The sequence below is a fragment of the Somniosus microcephalus genome, chromosome 17, assembly GCF_052327205.1.
Source record: "Somniosus microcephalus isolate GS21.2 chromosome 17, FLI_Smic_1.0, whole genome shotgun sequence".
Taxonomy (NCBI): Eukaryota; Metazoa; Chordata; class Chondrichthyes; order Squaliformes; family Somniosidae; genus Somniosus; species Somniosus microcephalus.
Window position 1 is genome coordinate 28,563,605 of NC_141003.1, and position 20,794 is coordinate 28,584,398.

General features: G+C 42.1%; 1 protein-coding gene across 1 annotated transcript in view; it reads right to left on the minus strand.

The window, feature by feature from the left end:
* Positions 1–16,078, minus strand: part of LOC147105603 (CD9 antigen-like) — a 33,618-nt gene extending 17,540 nt beyond the window's left edge. The window contains exons 1-2 of the mRNA XM_086010146.1: positions 15,709–16,078; positions 259–361 (exon numbers count right to left, since the gene is read on the minus strand). Coding sequence (XP_085866272.1) covers positions 259–361; positions 15,709–15,771 — 166 coding nt within the window. The 5' untranslated portion in view covers positions 15,772–16,078. The remainder of the gene's footprint in view (positions 1–258; positions 362–15,708) is intronic.
* Positions 16,079–20,794: the final 4,716 nt, after the last annotated feature.

Here is a 20,794-nt window from a genome sequence, read left to right on the forward strand (position 1 = left end):
AGATGATGCAAGTTACATCTGTGTGTAGTTTAGGTGACCTGCGAATGGGAGTTACAATCGAGTGCAATCTGAGTTTTTTTTTTTGGCACTATTCCAAAATTCACAACATTTTAGCCTGGTTTTTCCAAATCAGTCAGTGCCGGCATTAGAACAGTACCCATTGAAGGATCCAATTTTTATGTCTTGTGTAAGTCATGCAATAGGAATCAAATATAGATGAACTCTCTTCTTCTCCCCCTCCAAGATTTGATATCTTACCTATATAGAATGTAGAAGGATGGTTTTCAATTTCAAATATGTCCTTTGTTTGTGGATCAAAACGAAGCCATAATCCAATTGCCAGGACTGCAGTTCCTGCAAGCTGAGATATAAGAGAAACAGATCAAGTATTATTGGACTAGTCACACTTCCAAAAACAATTCCACCATCTTAGACATTTAACTCGTGATTTGCATTTCGTTACTTGCCAGCCTGGTGATTTTTCATTCACTTTAAATGGATGAGAAACCACAAGCTGAGACGTACAGAAGCAGAAAACTCTGGCCTTATATTTTTCCTTAGAATCAGGAATAGCAAGTCAAAAAGGATACAAGATAATGCATTTCCATAGGTAGTATATTTAAAAGGCCGATTTATAAATTGCATGTGTTTGCACTATTACATGTACAAGTATTCCATTTATCGGTCACATTGTGCCTGGTTCTCAAGCTCATCCATGCTTTCACCAGTTAGTCAATGACAGAAGTGGTTGAGATCAACACACATTTTAATGCAACTGCAACAGGGGAGCAATATACATTTACTTGTTTTTGCAATTGCATCATGTTGTGCGCTCAGGTTTAGTTAGGTAACTGCGCAGTACTTGAGAGGCACTTATTTAATTAACTAACTTAGTGAATGCAGAGAACAGGTCATTAAGCAAATTTATTATCCATGAGGAACACCAGCGATCCATTAGTGTTTGAACAGTGAACTATGTCAGCCATGGCTCAGTTGGTAGTACTCTTACTTTTGAATCTGAGAGTCATGGGTTTAAGCCCCATTTCAGAGACTTCAGCCCATTATCCAGGCTGCCACTTCAGTGCAGTACTGAGGGAGTGCTGCACTGTCAGAGGTGGTGTCTTTCGGATGAGATGTTAAAAAACCGAGACCCTGTCCGCCCTCTCGGGTGTATGTAAAAGATCACATGGCACTATTTCGAACTACTGCAGGGGCATTCTCTCTGATCAATATACACCTCAAAACAGATAATCTGGTCATTATCACATTGCTGTTTGTGGGAGCTTGCGGAGGGCAAATTAGCTGCCATGTTTCCTACATTACAACAGCGACTACACTTCAAAAAGTATTTCATTGGCTGTAAAGCACTTTGGGATGTCCTAAAAGGCACTACATAAATGCAAGTCTGTCTTTCTTTTTAATTGTCAGCAAGAAAAATCTTTTAATTTTTTTTTTTTTTTTTTTAAAAAGCAGTCCAAGCTTAAATTAGCAGAAATACGACTGCAGGTAGTCAAAGCTGTAGTAAGAGAGAACTTTGACTCAAAATAGGGAGAAGACAAATTAATGGCTTTAGATACAAAAACTGACCAGCTTTACCAGACATACAATTTTTATACTTTATGATGCAGTATTATATTTCATATAGCTACAAACTTTGAAATGTAACACATGCACCATAACGGGACTAATCAAGAAAGTGTTTGACTGTCATTCTTGACATCTTGGTCAAACCATTCCTTTACAACTAATCTTTCCTCCCCCAAGATGTGTCAAAAACATGCAAAACTGGAACAATTCCACTTGTCATCTTAAATTGGCAACACGAGAACCATGAAGCACAGAATTTCAAGTACAATGACGATAGAATGTAGATGGATTATAATTCTGGTTTCCAAGAAGATACTAAAACGATGTGCTACAGATTAAAACCTTTTGTTTAGGAGAGTCATCAGAAATCTTCAGGTCCCTCATCTAATAATCTGAACAACGATGCCACCCACAAGACATTTAAATTGTGACTTTCTAAAGCTTGCCATCACCTTACATTTCCAGAAGAATTTTGGATCTATGTTTTTCCCTTCAAGATCCCGTGTGTGGTTCAGTGACGAAGGCGACCTTGCACTGTTAGTGGCTTGTGGCATGGATTATGAGAGAGAGAGAGAGAGAGAGAGAGAGAGAGAGAGGAGCCTCAAGTATCAGCAACAGTGCATCCTTTATGCCATATCTTGTACAGTAGATATAGCTAGGCTCCCTAGGATCAGGCTTCAGATATTTGCATGCTATCTGCACATACTCTGCCTATTGGACATAAATTCATTCCCATCTTGCTTAAACATATTTTTCCTGACCAGCTACACTTAAAAATCCCGACTTATGCTGTATATTTTAAAAGTTACAAAACTTTTCCCAATTTCACCTCATTTTCATGAGTAAGAGAATCCAAATTCTGGGATATTTTCTCCTCTCCTCCTTTCCCCTCCCCCCCCCCAAAAAAAAACTGTTTAAGGAAAGTTACTGAATTAAACAGAGACAAGTTAACACCAGTAAAAAGACAGATATTAGCCCAAACTTTTGCTCTGAACGGTTTATGGAAGATCAGCTGGCTTGCGTCAAGTGTTTAAAATTTCTCCTAGCCAATCCCCCAGGTTGGTGAGAAGAATGACGTTTAAAAAAACAAAACAAAAAAACAATTATCTTCAAAAGGAAGTGACTGCACATTTTGCTTAGAGAAGCTAAAGTAGCAAAACTGGATTCTTCTGCGGCTTCCATTTTACAAAGAGATTATGGATCATTTTTTAAATGATTTCAATTACTTCAATAAACTCTCATCTTAGTCCGTAAGCATGTCCCTGAACTTCCGGTCACTTTAATTCACCGCTCCACTCCCACTCTGGCCTCTTGCACTGTTCCAATGAAGCTCAACGTAAGCTCGAGGAACAACACCTCATCTTTCAATTAGACACTTTACAGTCTACTGGACTCAACATGGAGTTCAATAATTTCAGACCATAACCTCTGCCCCTATTTTTTCCACATGGCAGCTGTTGATGATTCTGCCATTCCCATTTCACCTCATCTAGAATCATCTTTTGTTTCTTAACTTGTCCCATTACCATCTGCTTTTGCCTTGCACCATCATCCCTTTTGTCTTTTAATCACTCCTGCCTTCCACCCTATCACAGACCTTCCCTTTTGTTCTTTCCTGCCCCCCGCTTAAAATCTGTTACATTTCTAACTTTTTCCAGTTCTGATGAAAGGTCATCACATCAACCTGAAACGTTAACTGTTTCTCTCTCTCTACAGATGCTGCCTGACCTGAGTATTTCCAGCATTTTCAGTTCAGATTTCAGATTTCCAGCATCCGCAGTATTTTGCCTCACATTAGAATACAGGCCAACAATCACTGAAAGCCAACTAAAAATTACTGACTGCACATAAGGAGCCTTTAAACAACAACATTTAGATATAATGATGATGTAGCTCTAGTCATAATGGATTCCTGTTAGCAAAGCAACTAGATTACATATTGACACCGGCTATTGACTAACATACAAGTCATTGAACTATTACCACACATTGCCTAAAATACAGAAGCAATCTGTAATCTTACATGGGCAGTAACAAGAACGTGTTCTGGAAAACAGAAGAGATTTACATAAGTTCCGTGAACTGTCTGAGAGCTAAAGTACAAAATGAAGTTGACGATTAAATGACAAGGGTGGAAAAAAAACTGTGGCATTTCCCCCAAAAAAATTAAAGTTAGAAATAAAGCATTGAAAGTGAGTATCTTCAGACCCCAATTTGGAATGTTTCACATTGCAGTTCGGAGTTTTTATGCGGGCTTTTCATAAGAGCATGTACTGACAGCCTACATTCGGTATCTTTCAACACATTCTGCAGTGCAATCGCTTACTGGGTTCTAATCTGCACCAACTCCCAACTCATTTTTGGTTTTACTACCCTGGAATACAGGCAAAACTGCTTTCAAGAACTGGGAGGCAGGCTGCTGTAAAAATAAATTGCTGGTACAGTGATTTCTCCATTGTTGTGCCCACATGGAAGTACAGCACAATGATGATTTCCACAATTTGAAGGTGACTCAAATTTTGGCAATTTTACAATTAAAGTGATATTTGAAAAGGAACTGTACCCCACCCTTGCAAAGTGAATCAGCTCATTGGATTTCTGGCTTCTGGAATTGTACCAATGTGGCAGCAGCACTGTCAAAAGACAAACTCAGAACATTATTCAACCCTCATGGGAAAGTTGTTCTGGGCAAAATGAAGCAATAATTTGGTCCCCTAGCTACTGAGAACCAATATTTATGGTGATGTAATTGTTTGGGTGTGGGGCAGGAAAGGAACTGGGTAGGGAGATCAGAAGGCATAAATAAGTATTTTAATTACACTGGATCATCTGCTGGGACCAGGAGTGGTTCTTGATGTTTATTGGGATCCCACCACAGTCTAGACACAACAGTGCTTTGCCCCATTGCTCGAATACAGAAAATTGAAGGGGGGGGGGGGGGGGGGAAGAAATGTCATGTAACTAAGGATCATTAAAATTGGTTTTTAATTTGACAATTTAAAAATCAGAATCCACTTTAAGTGTGAAGCAGGAGAAAACTCGAGGGGGAAAACTGGACCACCCACCCTGGGAGGAAAAAACCAGTAAATTTGAAGAAAATATAGTATTTGTATTGAACATCTCTAAAATTCCAGAATAATGTAGAGATCACAGACACTTATTTGACAATGAACCTAAATACTCCAGTGACTAATGCATAAAATGGAATTCAAGGACAGATCCCCCCCCACCCCCAGATCATCCAAGGAACTTGCATTATGAGGAATTCCGAAGAGGAGTGTTGTACAGTAAGCATTCATTCCATTAACCATACATCGTTATTTCTTCAATGTTCCATTCTCTTCCCCCCCCATTATTTGTGATTAATATTTTTTTCTTGCTTCCTATGGGTTTGCAGTTGATACTAAAGAGGTTGTTTTATGCAGTCAGTAAACACTAGCTGAGCACTTCCATGCTTCAAGCTCACTGAAATGGGAAAACTAGCTGGTGGCCGGGAATGCCAGAACAGGAATCCTGACAACATTTCCAACACCAACCTCCCCATTCAGCATAACCAGACACTAAGCCACACCATATTTCCAGACTCTGCCTCCTGAAATTCTCCCTATGCTTCACACCACAGGACCCCATTCCTTCTAAGCCCAAGATTGTTTCCCCTTACCCCACCCCCACAATCTTGTTAGATCACAGGATCCCTCCATTTCCAATGCTCCAACACCAAAGATCCACCCTCCCAATTTTGGCAGACCAGACAAACTTCCCCCCCCCATCCCAGGACCTCTTTCCCAGTGTTCCCAAATATCTGGGACCCTAATGTTTCCAGGTCTTGCGCTCCTCTTCCCCATCATGACCCCAGCCTTGCATCAGGGTCTTTTCACTCAAACCCCCTCCATCCTCAAGTAGTGGAGTTTGAACCATGTAGCAAGGAACTCCGCAGAGCAACGTGGAAGCATAATTCAATGTTTACTTCGTATGGTTAAGAAAAGTTCCATGCTATTTGCTTCAGTAGCTCAAAAATCATAGATACATGTACACCATGGAGTATGCTATTCCACATAAACCAATGCCAGAACTTAGCAACAGCCTCACTTTTTGGGCCAAAGTCACACCATGGTGGCAACAATACAGTTGAGACAGAGGGCCCAAAAGGGGTCAGATGGAGGTCACACCAAATTGCTTCAAGTCTCCATCCGCCTCAATGCTACCAGACCCGAACCCCTCTTCATACTCACAGATCCCAAGACCCTTCTAGAGAGACTGTAGTGATTATGGTATAGCAACCCAGAGGCATGGAGATCAAATCCCACTATAGCAAATTGTGAAACGGAATTCAATAAATCTGGTATATTGCGGTTGACCATTGTCCTAATCTCCTTCAGGAAAATAAACCTGTCAATCCTACATGATCAAGCCTACACACAACTCCAGTTGCACACTACGTAGTTGATTCTTAATATGGTCTGTGGTGGTCTCCAAGCCACATGGCTCTAAATCAATCACTAAGAAGCAAGATGGCCTACCACGAGGGCAACTAGGAATGGGCAATAAATCTGGCCTTGCTAGTACTGCTCACATCACAATAAAAAAATTCAGTACTTCCACAGCCAGAGTACCACATCTCACAAAACTCCAATCTTCTCCCAAAGATTGGGACTCTCCTCCCCAATACTCCAAAATCCCAGCATCATCTCTGCTACTCCTGGTGCTTCCAGAACCCAAGACCACCCTGCCACACTCCAGAAAGGCCTTCTCCACTGTCGCAATCTAAAGATTACCCTCAAATAAATATATAAATATCTTTCTTTCCTTCATAGCCACTACAATTTCCTGTTTCCTACATGCTGCCAGCAGCCTCTCTGCAGCATATTTTCCTCCTCGTGATTCTGCTAAATCTTAAGTTTCCATCAGCCAATCCCCAAACCTTCCCTCTCCACCCATCACACAGCCAACTTCATACTCATGTAACAGGCTCCCAACACAACCCCATATCCCCTGGAAACAGCAGGTCTTCCATCATAACATTATACCCACACTTATAATAATCCTTCACCCCTCATCAAACATACCCTTAACTGCCCCTGGCCTGGACACTGGCAGAACATCCCTGCTCTTCTTTGAATTGTGTCATGGGATCTTTTACCACCTGATGGGGCTCTGTAATGTTTCATCTCAAAGACAGCACATTGCAGAATTCCCTTGGTACTGCACTGAAGTGTCAGACAAGATAAGTGCTCAAATCTCTGGAGTGGGACTTGATCAACTGCAAATTCATTCTATTTACCCAATCAGCTGATTCTAACATGCGCCTCCCAGCCTTGATCCTCCTGACACTCAGTCTAATGAGTGTGACTTACTTTATTCTTTAAATTTTAAGTTAGAGATTTCCCCATTTAAAAATAATCTACTTCCTTTCTGTAAACATTTATTCCTCCTACCCATTGAAGCCTGAATTTACAGCTCAGAGTAGTACAGTTTAATGTGAATATAAGTCCATTCCAAGCAGAAGGAAGAGATTACAACTGTTTACCCATGGACCAGCAATGGTGGGCAGGTAGCCAGGGGGCAGTCTTTGATTCCATGAAAAAGTCACTTGAGCCTAGATTGTAGGACTTGAAAACTAGCGATAGCGGCATTCCCCCCCTCAGACAGCAAGAACAAACATATCACACTTTCCTCCCCCCACACAGACAACTACCACAACACTGAAGAACACACAAAGCAGCCACCCCTCCATCACATACATTGGAGTCATCACCAAGATGCAATTACAGAGCAGGCTCTTACCATGGGGTCAAGTCTAACTGGAAAGTCCACACTGTGGATCCCAAAAAGACTACATCATCTTGTCTGTCTCTCCTATAGAGGGCCAATATTGTACAGGCAGCTAGTGAACACACTGTCATTCTCCATTTTAACATTTATAGAGCTACACATCAATCCAGTTTAAAAATCACCTGGCACAGAACATATGGTGCTTATAACATGCATCTACAACTTAAATACAAATATTTACATATTTTATACAATGTGTGTGAAATATTTTCCATTAAGTACCATAAATATATTTAATTTATAATTTCACATCAACTTTTAACCAAAACTCCCCTCATTACTAAACCCATGAAGTTCCAAGCTTTTCATATACATCTAATTCTCCATTCATTAACTTCATCGATACATAATTTCCACATGTACACAATTTAAACTATTTTACAATTTAACTCACCATTCACTATTATATTGATAGAATAATCCTTCAGCCTTATAAACACTGTATCCTCCAACTTTCCATGAGCAACACAATCAAAGATCCATCAACATTAAAGGTTGTGCACATCGCATGCACTTCTTGCAATGCTTCTCATTCATGCTTATGGTCAGTTATTTATCCAAAAATGTATTCCAATGTAGGCAAATCTCTATTCCTTACCTCTAATTGGCTGATTCTAACACATCCCGGGCCCTTCCAGCCGAGTCTTCCAGACTTGTTCCTGGCCTTCTACCCAATCAAACCTCCTTCCTCCCTGTTGCCACTTCCACCACCACCTGCATCAGCCTGGTCTGATCAGGCCGCTTTCCCAACTGAACCTACTTCCCATCACACGTCCTGTTGCTCACATCTTAATATCTTCTGTTATTTTCCAGTTTGGACTCTTGCATGTACAACTATGCATCAGGCTGCACATTTGTTCCTTCACTGTCCCCAAGCCCCCCCAGTCTACCAATCAGACCTCTTTCTCCACCCGCCACGTTCCCAACATCCTTCCAGTACTGAGGCATTGGCCAGCTGCTAGTGCGTTTTAATGAATTAACATTTAGTTCTTAGGTCAGTGGGAAGTGAAAATGCAAGTTTACATCATCCATTCCACCATGTTTCACCCTCCCCCTAAACTTGCCAGGCCATTACCCACCCCCACTTCAGATTTGCACACTGCAGTCCCCAATCCTCATCTCAGCACTCCATTATCACTAAACCTACATCATCTCCCCCAACTATTACATGTAGGTTGGCGGTGTGTAGTGTAACATCAAATATCTCCCCTACCATCTTCCTTTGTATCCTGAGCTTCAAAAAAAGTCAGATCCAAAATTTAGTAAATGGCTGGAAGTTGGAGATCTGCCAGTATTTGTAAATTCCAACATGCTCATCATAGGTGGCATTTATAGGCCTATAGCCACTGCAGTATGGTCACTTGGACTTCAGTAAATGGGCGTTTGAAATATTTACACTAACAATGGAAAACATCTTAATATATATTATATATATTTTAAATAAACCGAGTAGCAACATAGATCACCATTCCAGATAATACATAATACTATGACAGGTCTGACTTGGCATTGAGAGAAACCAAAATAAACGTCTGTGGTTAATTTATCAGGAATCGTCCATTTTATACAATGTATTAGAAAGGTAGAACGTCAGTCAATGTTAACTACACAGGAGAGGATGCAATGCCCAACAATGATTGCCAACATTAGGAACAGTGAGCTGTTGTTGCACAAAGTTACTTGGATACATGCCAATTAACTCATGCTTACTGGTAGAGGACAGCAATAACCCTTAATGTGGGGCAATTTCAACTCTGAGAAACATGAATAGGAACTACTAGAAACATAGAAAAATAGGAGCAGGAGTAGGCCATTCGGCCCTTCAAGCCTGCTCTGCCATTCAATATCATGGCTGATCCTTTATCTCAATACTATATTCCCACTCTCTCCTCATACCCCTCGATGCCTTGTGTCTAGATTACTACATTAAGCAACCCAAGTGTTGGAAGGTGCAAAAGGGCAAAGATCGAGATAGACAAGGGAAGGTTTTTAAAAAGAGTTCACAATCATTGAAATACAACATAAAAAGCCATGCTGCCTCTCCCCCTGCAAAGGTTTAATTGGTAAATGCAGCAGATTGTACTGATGTACCACAGACCTGAAGAGTTCCAAGTGTGATCTCCATCCTGTGACTAAAGAAAGTAGAAAAAAGAGCAAAGGCTCTTGTTTACTATCCAGCAACCTATAACCCTGGAAAGAGATCACGTGGTGTCCACAAGTTTGCTTAAAGCCTTCCACGACTGCTGGGCACCGCAGGATATTGGTCCTATCATTGGCCACAAAGATCAAATTTTAATTTAAACCACATACAATTTTAGTTTGGATAGACCACTCATATTACTGGTAGTGAGTATTTTAGTATGCTGTAAACTGGTTTCCATTTCACAGGAACATAAAAATAGCAGTATAACTCCAGTCCTGAATGAGGAGCACAGCCCGGGGAGCAATTCCCAACCATTTGGGTTCGACACCATTTGGTCAAACCTGGTTTAAAATCTGTTCAAAAGGACATTTTATGAAAAAGTTAAATTATATTTAACGTTGAGTGAGTACATTCTCACTGTGAAATTGAAGAGCAAAAAGTGGAGCTCCATGCATCTGTAAATCACAGAGCTCTCATATTCCTAAGCATATGATTCAGGTACTACAAAAGCGGGTGCCATCACCCAGGTGGCTTCCAGATACGCCTCCTCATTCCTAGTAAAAATGGACTATTTGCACAGGCAAGCCCACAATTCCTGCAAACTGAAATGTGAGGTGATCTGCGTGAACAATAAACTCCTTATATTGCTGATAAGCTCATTGTAAATAGTACCAGCTGCCTTGTACTCTCCTAATCTCTCCAATTGACAGCAAAACATTCTGGCAGGTCCTATATCTCTACCTGTAAATTACTAGCTTTATTATTAAGTAATATTAACAGAAGCAATAGCAGCAGATTTCACTAATTACAAAAACTTACAGCCCCAGTTCCAAAGCAATAAAAACTCAAAAGTCCTGAGGGTCTCCATGATGTCACTTAACTTGGATTAGCATTTGTATTGCAAAATTTATACACAAAGATTGGTTATTCAGGAAACGCGCCCAATAGTTATTTTGAAGTAGAAATTCACTCAAGAGCCTAGTTACGTTATTCCATGTTCTGCAGAAATCTGACCCGATAGAAGAGCATCAAGTAAAATATAACCATCACTCAAGAGGATTCAAAGGCATTGCTCAGAAATTGGTTTCCCGCCATCTACCCCCTTTTACGACAAGGCCATCTGTGAAGGCTTTGCTAGCAAGACAGATTGATAGTACAATCATATATGATTAATTTGGTTCCCTTCTTGTAGCCAGTGATCAATGTTAAATGTTTTTGTTGCCTATGTGGATTTGCCAATTAACACTCATTAATGCTAAGGAACATTAACACACGTGACAACATTTAGGTATCTACCCAGTTTGTTCCCAGTCAGCAGTAAACACATTAAAGCAATTGTCACTTACAAAAATCTCATTAAAAATGTTAAAACTGATCTTAGACCAATATAAGTGCAGCCTTATCATGCTTTAATGTTTCTGATGTCCTACCAGCTATACAAACATCAAAGGTGTAGCAGCAGGATACAATTTTTTTTAACCTTCCAAGATTTGGGGGATTTAAAAGCAAGTGATGTTTGTATAGGTGGTAGGATATCAGAAACATTACAGCACAATAAGGCGGCACTTATACTGGTCTAAGATCAGTAGCTATAGATGGGGCTAGCGTCTGGTTATACCTTGCGAGATTGCTCAGGGATCTGCCTTGATTCCAAATCATAAGACTTAACATTTTTTATGAGATTTTTGTAAGTGATAATCACTTTAATGTGTTTACTGCAGACTGGGAAAAAACTGGGTAGATACCTAAATGCTGTCACATATGTTAATGTTCCTTAGCATTGAGAGTTAACTGGCACATCCACATAGGCAACAGAAACACTTAACATAAGAAATAGGAGGAGTAGGCCATTTGGCCCTTCGAGCCTGCTCCGCCATTCAATAAGATCATGGCTGATCATCTACCTCATCTCCACTTTCCTGAACTATCCCCATATCCCTTGATTCCCTTAATATTCAAAAATCTATCAATCTCTGTCTTGAATATACTCAACAACTGAGCCGCCACAGCCCTCTGGGGTAGAGAATTCCAAAGATTCACCACCCTCTGAAGAAATTTCTCCTCATCCCAGTCCTAAATGGCCAACCCCTTATTCTGAGACTGTGACCTCTGGTTCTAGACTCCCCAGCCAGGGGAAATATCCTCCCTGCATCTACCCTATCAAGCCCTGTAAGAATTTTGTATGTTTCAATGAGATCATCTCTCATTCTTCTAAACTCTAGAGAATATAGGCCTAGTTTACTCAATCTCTCCTCATAGGACAATCCCTCCATCCCAGGAATCAGTCTGGTGAACCTTCATTGCACTCCCTCTATGGCAAGTATATCCTTCCTTAAATAAGGAGACCAAAACTGTACACAATACACCAGGTGTGGTCTCAATGATCACTGGCTACGAGAAGGGAACCAAATGTAATGATAGAAAGTGTAACAAATGATCCTCACTCAATCCCTTTGACACATGGATCCCACACAAAAAAAACAAGTACAATGCAGTTTAGGCTCCCCCTCCCCCCTTCTTCCTTGTTTGCAGCTAACCGATAGCTGCTGTAAGCAAACTGAGTGAATTATGAACCCAAACCTAGATCTTTATTCTCGGGTGTCTCCAGTCAGCATACTTGGATTTAAAAATTAGCACCCAATCGTTATAAATAACTCACTATAGAATATGTGGGATGCCAAAAAGGCACTTCTATCACCTCAGAAGATAAGAAATAACCTGCTGTCAGATCAATGGTTAAATCAAGATTCAGTTACAAATGAAATGATCTACAGAAGCAAATAGACATAACAAGATACAAGAAAGGTGCAACACTTAAATACCCATTTGCTAGAAAGTTGCCTTTTTAAAAGTGTTCTTGGGACGTGGGCAACACTGGCAAAGTTGCATATACGACCCATCCCGGGTTGCCCTGAATAGGTGGTGGACTGTCTTGGCTTTTTTTTTTAAACAATTGATTAGTGTGCTAGGCCATTTTAGCAGGCATTGAGTGAACCATGTAGTGCTGAACTGGAGTCATGTGTGGGCCTGACCTGGTAGCAGTGGCATGTTCCTTCCCCTCCCCCACACCACAGAATATTAGTCAACCAGTTGGACTTTTATGACAATCTGGCAGCTTTCACACTCATTTTTCTGATGCCAGCCCACAAAGTTATTGAATTCCGATTCCCAACATTTGGGATGCTAGCCCATTACCAGTCAATGGGCAGAAAACGCATGCTCAAGGCAGGACGTTGCATGTGGATGATGTGCCACAGAGCTCGAATTGCCTTTTCCTTTGCCAATATTGAAAGTAAACGGCTAGAACGACGTTTCTTTTTTTTTTTAAAGTAAACAAAGACGATAAGCGAGCTGGGAACAGCAGCAAATTGTCTTCATGTATCTCCTGCCCCTCGCCAACTGGATTTCACACCCGAGTGTCAATTTGTCAAGGTGTGTACGAATACTCCATTCCAGCCACCTTGGTTGTTAAAATCACCAGGCCATCCTTCAATACTGGTAGACTGACTTCTCTATTTTAAATTTAAAGAGTTCAATTCAACCTCAATTTGTTCTTTAAAATTAAAAAGTCCCCTTTTCCTTCATGGAAAGAATTGTTTGTTCATTTATGGTTACGTGCAGTCAGCTTCTCTCAAAATGTGATAAGTTTCGGTTTTGTTTTCCCCGACAGTTAGGGGCCAATGTGTGTGCAGTGAGGGAGGAAAAGAAACAGATGCAAATTATGAAACCACCTGATATTTCTCCAAGATGTTTGCATATCTGCAGGGTTGACAAAATCTATTCTCTCTAGTTTCCAAAAAAAAGTAGGATGAGGGAAAGATATCAATATTGTGCAACATAAAAAAGGGACTGGAATTTGTGTGTTATGTTAATCAATGCTAATTTTTGTAAAAACACCTTGTGTGCATAAAACCCCCTCAAGATCAGCTATTTTAAGGTTGAGAATGTGCAGAAATGCTAATTCACTATTACACCATGACATTTGGGCTACAGAAACAAAGTTCTGAGTTCTATCCAGCATTAAAAAAAAAGCTGTCATCTTTGGAGAGGAAGTAGCTAGTTACTGTACACAAATGCCCTAGAATTGGGCTCTTCTGCAAAGAAATGTTAAACATTTGTCTGGAACTCCATGGTTTACTATTTAATGAAATAATGGATAAATAACTGCACTAATATTCAAAAAGATCAACTTCAGTGCAAACCTTGGTGACGCTTTCTTTTTTAAAAAAAATATACAGTACATGGCTCAACTCTTTGGCACGAAGTGTTCAGCATGCTTGCTCAAAATGGAAACCAAAGAAAAGGTTGACTTGTCAGAATGTCATACAATGAAGCACTACCATTTACATGGTGCATTTATAAAGAAACAAATAATTCATCCAAATGGGGCACAGTCTTTGGCAAAAGAAAATCTTCTAGCAAAAGAACTAGAGTGAAGGCACTTCATAGAGTCAAGAGCAGACATTTGACCCTCCCTCTTTCCTTGGTTTTAAGAGATATTTCTCAAACACAAATATACACGCACACAGAATATATTTATATAGCATCTTTAACTGAGGAAAATGTCCCAAGGCACTTCACGGAAGCGTAGACAGAAATTGATACTGAGCTAAAGGTGGCGATATTAGTAGGGGTGACTAAAAGCTTGATCATAGGTTAGGTTTTAAGGAGTGTCTTAAAAGGAGAGTGTGATGGAGAGGTTTAGGGAAGGAATACCACAGATTAGGGCTTATATGGCTGAAGGCCTGGCTGCCAATGGTGAAGCAAACAGAGCAGGGAATGCACAAGAGGCCAGAGTTGAAGGAACAGAGTTCTTGGAGGAAGTCACAGAGGCATTTGAACACAAGGATGAGAATCTTAAAATCAAGGCATTAGTGGATCAGGAGCCAATATAGGTCAGCGAACACAGGGGCGATGGATGGAAGGAGAGAGAGGCCGGCCAGGAGAGCATTAGAATAGTCAGTCTGAAGGTAACAAAAAGCATGGATGAGGGTTTCAGCAACAGATGAGCTGAAGCAGGGACAGAGACAGGTGGTGTCAGAGGTGGAAGTAGGAGGTCTGTGTGATGGAGAAGATTATAGGGTCGGAAGCTCATCGCAGAGTCAACAGGGCGCCGAAGTTGCAAACAATCTGGTTCAACCAGAGATAGTGGCCAGGGAGGGAGATAGAATCAGTGGCGAGAGAATGGAGTTTGCAGCAGAGTCCAAACCCAATGGCTTCAGTCTTCCGAATGTTTAATTGGAGGAAATTGCAGCTCATCCAGGACTGTTCTGTTGAACAAGCAGTCTGACAACACAGAGGTAGTGGAGGGGTCGCACTGGATGTGGTCAGCATATATCTGGAATTGACATCATGTCTTTGGACATAGAGGGACAGAAAATAGCACACCCCCATTAAGTGATAATTAAGTCATTAGTCGAGCAACAGGAGTTGTTACTTCACAGAAACGCCTTACTGAACACCCTGGGCACTTAATTAAAAATCAGCCAAGCACACAAAAGCAATTTGAAATAAAAACAGAAAATGTTAGCAATCAATTGTTATAACAATCATGTTTACTTAATGAAGTCAGGAGTTTGTAGTCAAGGCATTCAGCAGTCTGCTGAACATTCCTACTTTTGAGCCAACCTGAACCCTCCATCTGTAAACAAGTATTTCCACACTTTAACTGGTGAGGACATGCTCTCTCTCATTGTAACAGCCATGTTTGCTTTTAACACTCATTCACCTGGAGATTCTAAGCAGATACCAGCACATCTCAGACTAATGTGAACTATTTTCCACTTCACAAGCAAATAAGTTTCCGGAACTTAGGAAAGTGGGAGCAGTAAGTTAGTCAGAGCGGAGCAAAGTTCGCGAAAATGCTACATCTCACTGATGGTCTCGGACAATAACAAATTCAGATTGGCTTAAAAATAAACTTTCCAATTTCAAATTGTAGAGATTTAAATTCGACAGTTCTTTTTTTTTTAAAAAGCAAAGCGGTTGGCCACACAGAAACCAACGAATGAATGCCTTTGTACGCGGTTACATTTTAATTGCCAAACACAAAATCCAAGCCAAACAAACTCTTTTGTTTTCCTTTGAGCAGTCGGTCTGAACATTACTTTTTCCAACACAACAATAAAAAAAAAGACGAAACTTACCCAGAACAGGAAATTAAACCCAAACAGTAGGTACTTAACGCACTTCATGCCACCGTGCACCATTTTGATGCTGGAAGAATGGATAGTTTGCAGAGATTTTCTTTGCCTAAGCTGCGGATATTCCCCCGACTCCAAGTGTTGTGCACTCCACGCCGCTCCGAGGATCTAACAAACAGACAAGTGTGCGCAAGCGCGGAATGTGACCTCGCCCCAATTGCCTAGAGATTGCTTGCAGGTGTAGAAGGCGGGGGCGCGCTGCGTTGCGCTGCGCCCGAGTGGCTCGGGCTGGTGCTGTAGTGGCGCCGGGGCAGCGCACGGTATCGTGTGCAGCGTAAGTCACCGTGCTCAGGTAGTGGGGCGGCGCCGCTGACAGTGTGCGCGCGCGCTGGCGGTGCAAGTTCCCTTTTGTGTGCTTTGCCCCCGCTGGTGAGACAGAATGAAGGCGCGGCGGCTGACGTCTTTCATGGCGGATCAGAGTTTGGTTTCCATGGAGATTGCAGGACTTGTTTTGGTTCAGTTCTGAGATCTGCGGTATATGGTGTGAAGGGCGGGCTGGGTTTGGGGTGACTTTGGAAAGAATTGCGAGGAGGAATTAGTTGAATCATCATCGAATGGTTACAGCACGGAAAGGAGGCCCTTCGGCCCATCGAGCCCATGCCAGCTCTCTGCAACTGCACTTCAGCTAGTCCCACTCCCCCGCCCTTGCCCTGTAGCCCGGCTAATTTCTTTCAGATACTTATCCAGTTCCCTTTTGAAAGCCGTGATTGAATCTGCCCCCACCACCCTTTCAGGCAGTACATTCCAGATCTTAACCACTCGCTGTGTAAAAAAGTTTTCCGCATGTTGCCTTTGGTTCTTTTGCCAGTCACCTTAAATCTGTGTCCTCTGGTTCTTGACCCTTCTGCCAATGGGAACAGCTTCTCTCTATCTACTCTGTCCAGACCCCTCATGATTTTGAACACCTCTATTAAATCTCCTCTCAATCTTCTCTGCTCCAAGGAAAACAACCCCAGCTTCTCCAGTGGAATCATTCTCGTAAATCTTTTCTGCACCCTCTCTAAGGCATTCACATCAGAATTGGACACTACTCCAGTTGGGGCCGAACCAGTGTTTTATACAGGTTCATCATCATTTCCACACTTTTGTACTCTATCCCTCTATTTATGAAGCCCAGGATCTCGTAAGCCTTATTAACTGCTTTCTCAATCTGCCCACTGACTCCCACAGTTACCTGGACTACACTTCCTCTCATCCCACTTCCTGTAAGGACTCTATTCCATTCTCCCAGTTTCTCCGTCTCCGCCGCATCTGCTCTGACAATGCCTCCATCCATACTAGTGCTTCCGATATGTCTTCCTTTTTCCTCAACCGAGGATTCCCCTCCACCGTGGTTGACATGGCCCTTGACCATGTCCATTCTATTTCCCACACTTCTGCTCTCACCCCTTCCCCTCCCTCCCAGAACCATGATAGGTTTCCCCTTGTCCTCACCTTTCACCCCACCAACCTCTACATTCAACGTATCATCCTCCGCCATTTCTGCCACCTCCAGTGTAATCCCACCACCAAACCCAGCTTCCCTTCCCCCCCCCCTTCAGCATTCCGAAGGGACCGCTCCCTCCGCGACACCCTGGTCCACTCCTCTATCACCCCCAACAGCCCTTCCCCTTCGCCCGGCACCTTCCCGTGCAAGCGCAGGAGATGCTACACCTGCCCTTTTACCTCCTCCCTTCCCACTGCCCAGGGCCCTAAACACTCCTTCCAGGTGAAACAGCGATTTACTCGTACTTCTTTCAATTTAGTATACTGTATTCATTGCTCACGATGCGGGCTTCTCTGCACTGGGGAGACCAAACGTAGATTGGGTGATCGCTTTGCGGAACAACTCCGTTCAGTCCGTCAGCGTGACCCCGAGCTTCCGGTCGCTTGTCATTTTAATTCTCCACTCCACTCCCACTCTGATCTTTCCATCCTCGGCCTCTTACACTGTTCCAACAAAGCTTAACGTAAGCTCGAGGAACAGCACCTCATCTTTTGATTAGGCACTTTACAGCCTTCTGGACTCAACATCGAGTTCAACAATTTCAGACCATAACCTCGGCCCTTATTTTTCTTTACTTTTTTTCTTTTTTCCTCTCACATGGCAGCTGTTGCTGATTCTGCCATTGCCATTTACACCTCATCTAGGGTCATCTTTTGTGTCAAAACTTGTCCCATTACCATCTCCTTTTGACTTGCACCATCATCCCTTTTGCCTTTTAATCTCTCCTGCCTTCCATCCTATCACAGACCTTTCCTTTTGTTCTTTCCTCCCCGCCCCCTTTCCCTGCCCCTGCACGTGCTAAAAACCTGTTACATTTCTAACTTTTTCCAGTTCTGACGAAGGGTCATCGACCTGAAACGTTAATTCTGTTTCTCTCTCCACAGATGCTGCCTGACCTGCTGAGTATTTCCAGCATTTTCTGTTCTTATCTCACCAGCCTGTTTGTCTTCCTGAAGTCTATCACTCTCCTCCTCACTGTTCACTATACCTCCAAGTTTTGTGTCATCTGCAAATTTTGAAATTGTGCCCTGTACACCAACATCCAAGTCATTAATATATATCAAGAAAAGCAGTGGTCCTAGAACGACCCCTGGTGAACACCACTGCATACCTTCCTCCAGTCTGAAAAACAACTGTTCACCACTACTCCCTGTTTCCTATCACTTAGCCAATTCCGTATCCATGCTGCCACTGTCCCTTTTATTCCATGGGCTTCAACTTTGCTGGCAAGCCTATTATGTGGCACTTTGTCGAACACCTTTTGGAAATCCCAGTACACTACGTCAACTGCATTACCCTCATCAACCCTCTCTGTTACCTCATCAAAGAACTCAATGAAGTTAGTTAAACACGATTTGCCTTTAACAAATCCGTGTTGACTTTCCTTAATTAATCCACACTTGTCCAAGTGACGGTTAATTTTGTCCCTGATTACTGTTTCCCCACTACCACGGTCAAACTGACTGGCCTGTAGTTGCTGAGTTTATCTTTACACTCTTTTTTGAACAATGGTGTACTCTTTTGAACAGTACTTTTAACAACTTTGACTGTAACTAATAAAACTTTAAATGAAACTTAAACAAATCAAATTAAAATTGTGTTGGCCGGGTTCTTGAACAATGGTGTAAACATTTGCAATTCTTCAGTCCTCTGGCACCACCCCCCGTATTTAAGGAGGATTGGAATATTATGGCCGGTATCTCCGTGATTTCCTCCCTCAATTTCCTCAGCATCCTATGATGCATCCCATCTGCTCCTGGTGATTTAACTACTTTTAAGTACAGCCAGCCTTTCTAATACCTCTTTATCAATTTTTTATCCTATCAAGCAGCCAGGTTCAGGGCACCATGACTGGCTCTGCTGCACAGAAGGGCGGGAAAAAGAGGGATAGGGCTATAGTGATAGGGGATTCAATTGTAAGGGGGATAGATAGGAGTTTCTGTGGCCGAGACCGAGACTCCAAGATGGTATGTTGCCTCCCTGGTGCAAGGGTCAAGGATGTCTCGGAGCGGGTGCAGAGCATTCTGAAGGGGGAGGGGGATCAGCCAGTTGTCGTGGTACATGTAGGTACCAACGATGTAGGTAAAAAGAGGGAGGAGGTCCTACAAGCTGAATTTAGGGAGTTAGGAGCTAAATTGAAAAGTAGGACCTCAAAGGTAGTAATCTCTGGATTGCTACCAGTGCCACGAGCTAATAAGTTTAGAGAGAGTAAGATAGATAAGCTAAATACGTGGCTTGAGCAGTGGTGCAAGGGAGAGGGATTTAAATTCTTGAGGCATTGGAACCAGTTCTTGGGGAGGAGTGACCTGTACCAAGGGGACGGTCTACACCTGAACTGTGAGGGAGCCGATGTCCTCGGGGTAATATTTTCTAGGGCGGTTCGGGAGGATTTAAACTAATTTGGCAGGGGGATGGGAACCTAGGTAGTGGAAAAGAGGGAAGTCATATGAAGTCAGAAATAGATGGTAGAAAGGTGAGAAGCAATAAGCAAAGGAGAGAAACACAAAGGGCCAAACTAATTCATAATGAGAGTGTGAAAAAAGCAAGCCTGAAGGCTTTGTATCTTAATGCTAGAAGCATTAGGAACAAGGTGGATGAATTAGTTGTGGAAATAGAGGTAAACAAGTATGATTTGATTGGGATTACAGAAACGTGGCTGCAGGGTGGGCAAGGCTGGGAACTTAACATCCAGGGATATACAATATTTAGGAAGGATCGGCAAAAAGGTAGGGGAGGTGGGGTAGCATTGCTGGTAAAGGAGGGGATTAATGCAATGGAAAGGAAGGATATTAACTCGGATGAAACGGAATCTGTATGGGTAGAAATGAGAAATAGCAAGGGGAGGAAAACGTTAGTGGGTGTGATATATAGGCCTCCAAATAGTAATATGGAGGTGAGGGAAGGCATAAAAAGGGAAATTAGAGAAGCGTGCGATAAGAGCACAGCTGTCATCATGGGTGACTTTAATTTACATATTGATTGGACTACCCAAATTAGTAAAAATTCTGAGGAGGAGGAATTCCTGGAATGTTTTCGGGACGGTTATCTGGACCAATATGTCGAGGAGCCGACTCGAGATCAGGCCATTTTAGACTGGGTATTGTGCAATGAGAAGGGACTTATCAGCAATCTTCTTGTACGAGGCCCCTTGGGTCAGAGCGATCATAATATGATCGAGCTCTCAGTCGAGATGGAGAGGGAGGAAATTGAATCAGAGACTAAGGTCCAGAACTTAAATAAAGGGAATTACGAGGGTATGAGACGGGAATTGGGTAAGATTGATTGGGTGGTGTTTCTGGGGGGATTGACAGTGGAGAGACAATGGCAAGCATTCAAAGATAGAATGGAAGAATTCCAGAACATGTTTATACCGGTTTGGCATAAAAATAAACCTAAAAAGGTGACTCAACCGTGGATAACGAGGGAAATTAGGGACAGCATAAAATCAAAAAAAAGGGCATATCAACTGGCAAAAAAAAGCACCAGACCGGAAGATTGGGGGCAGTACAGGATACAGCAAAAGAGGACAAAGGGATTAATCAG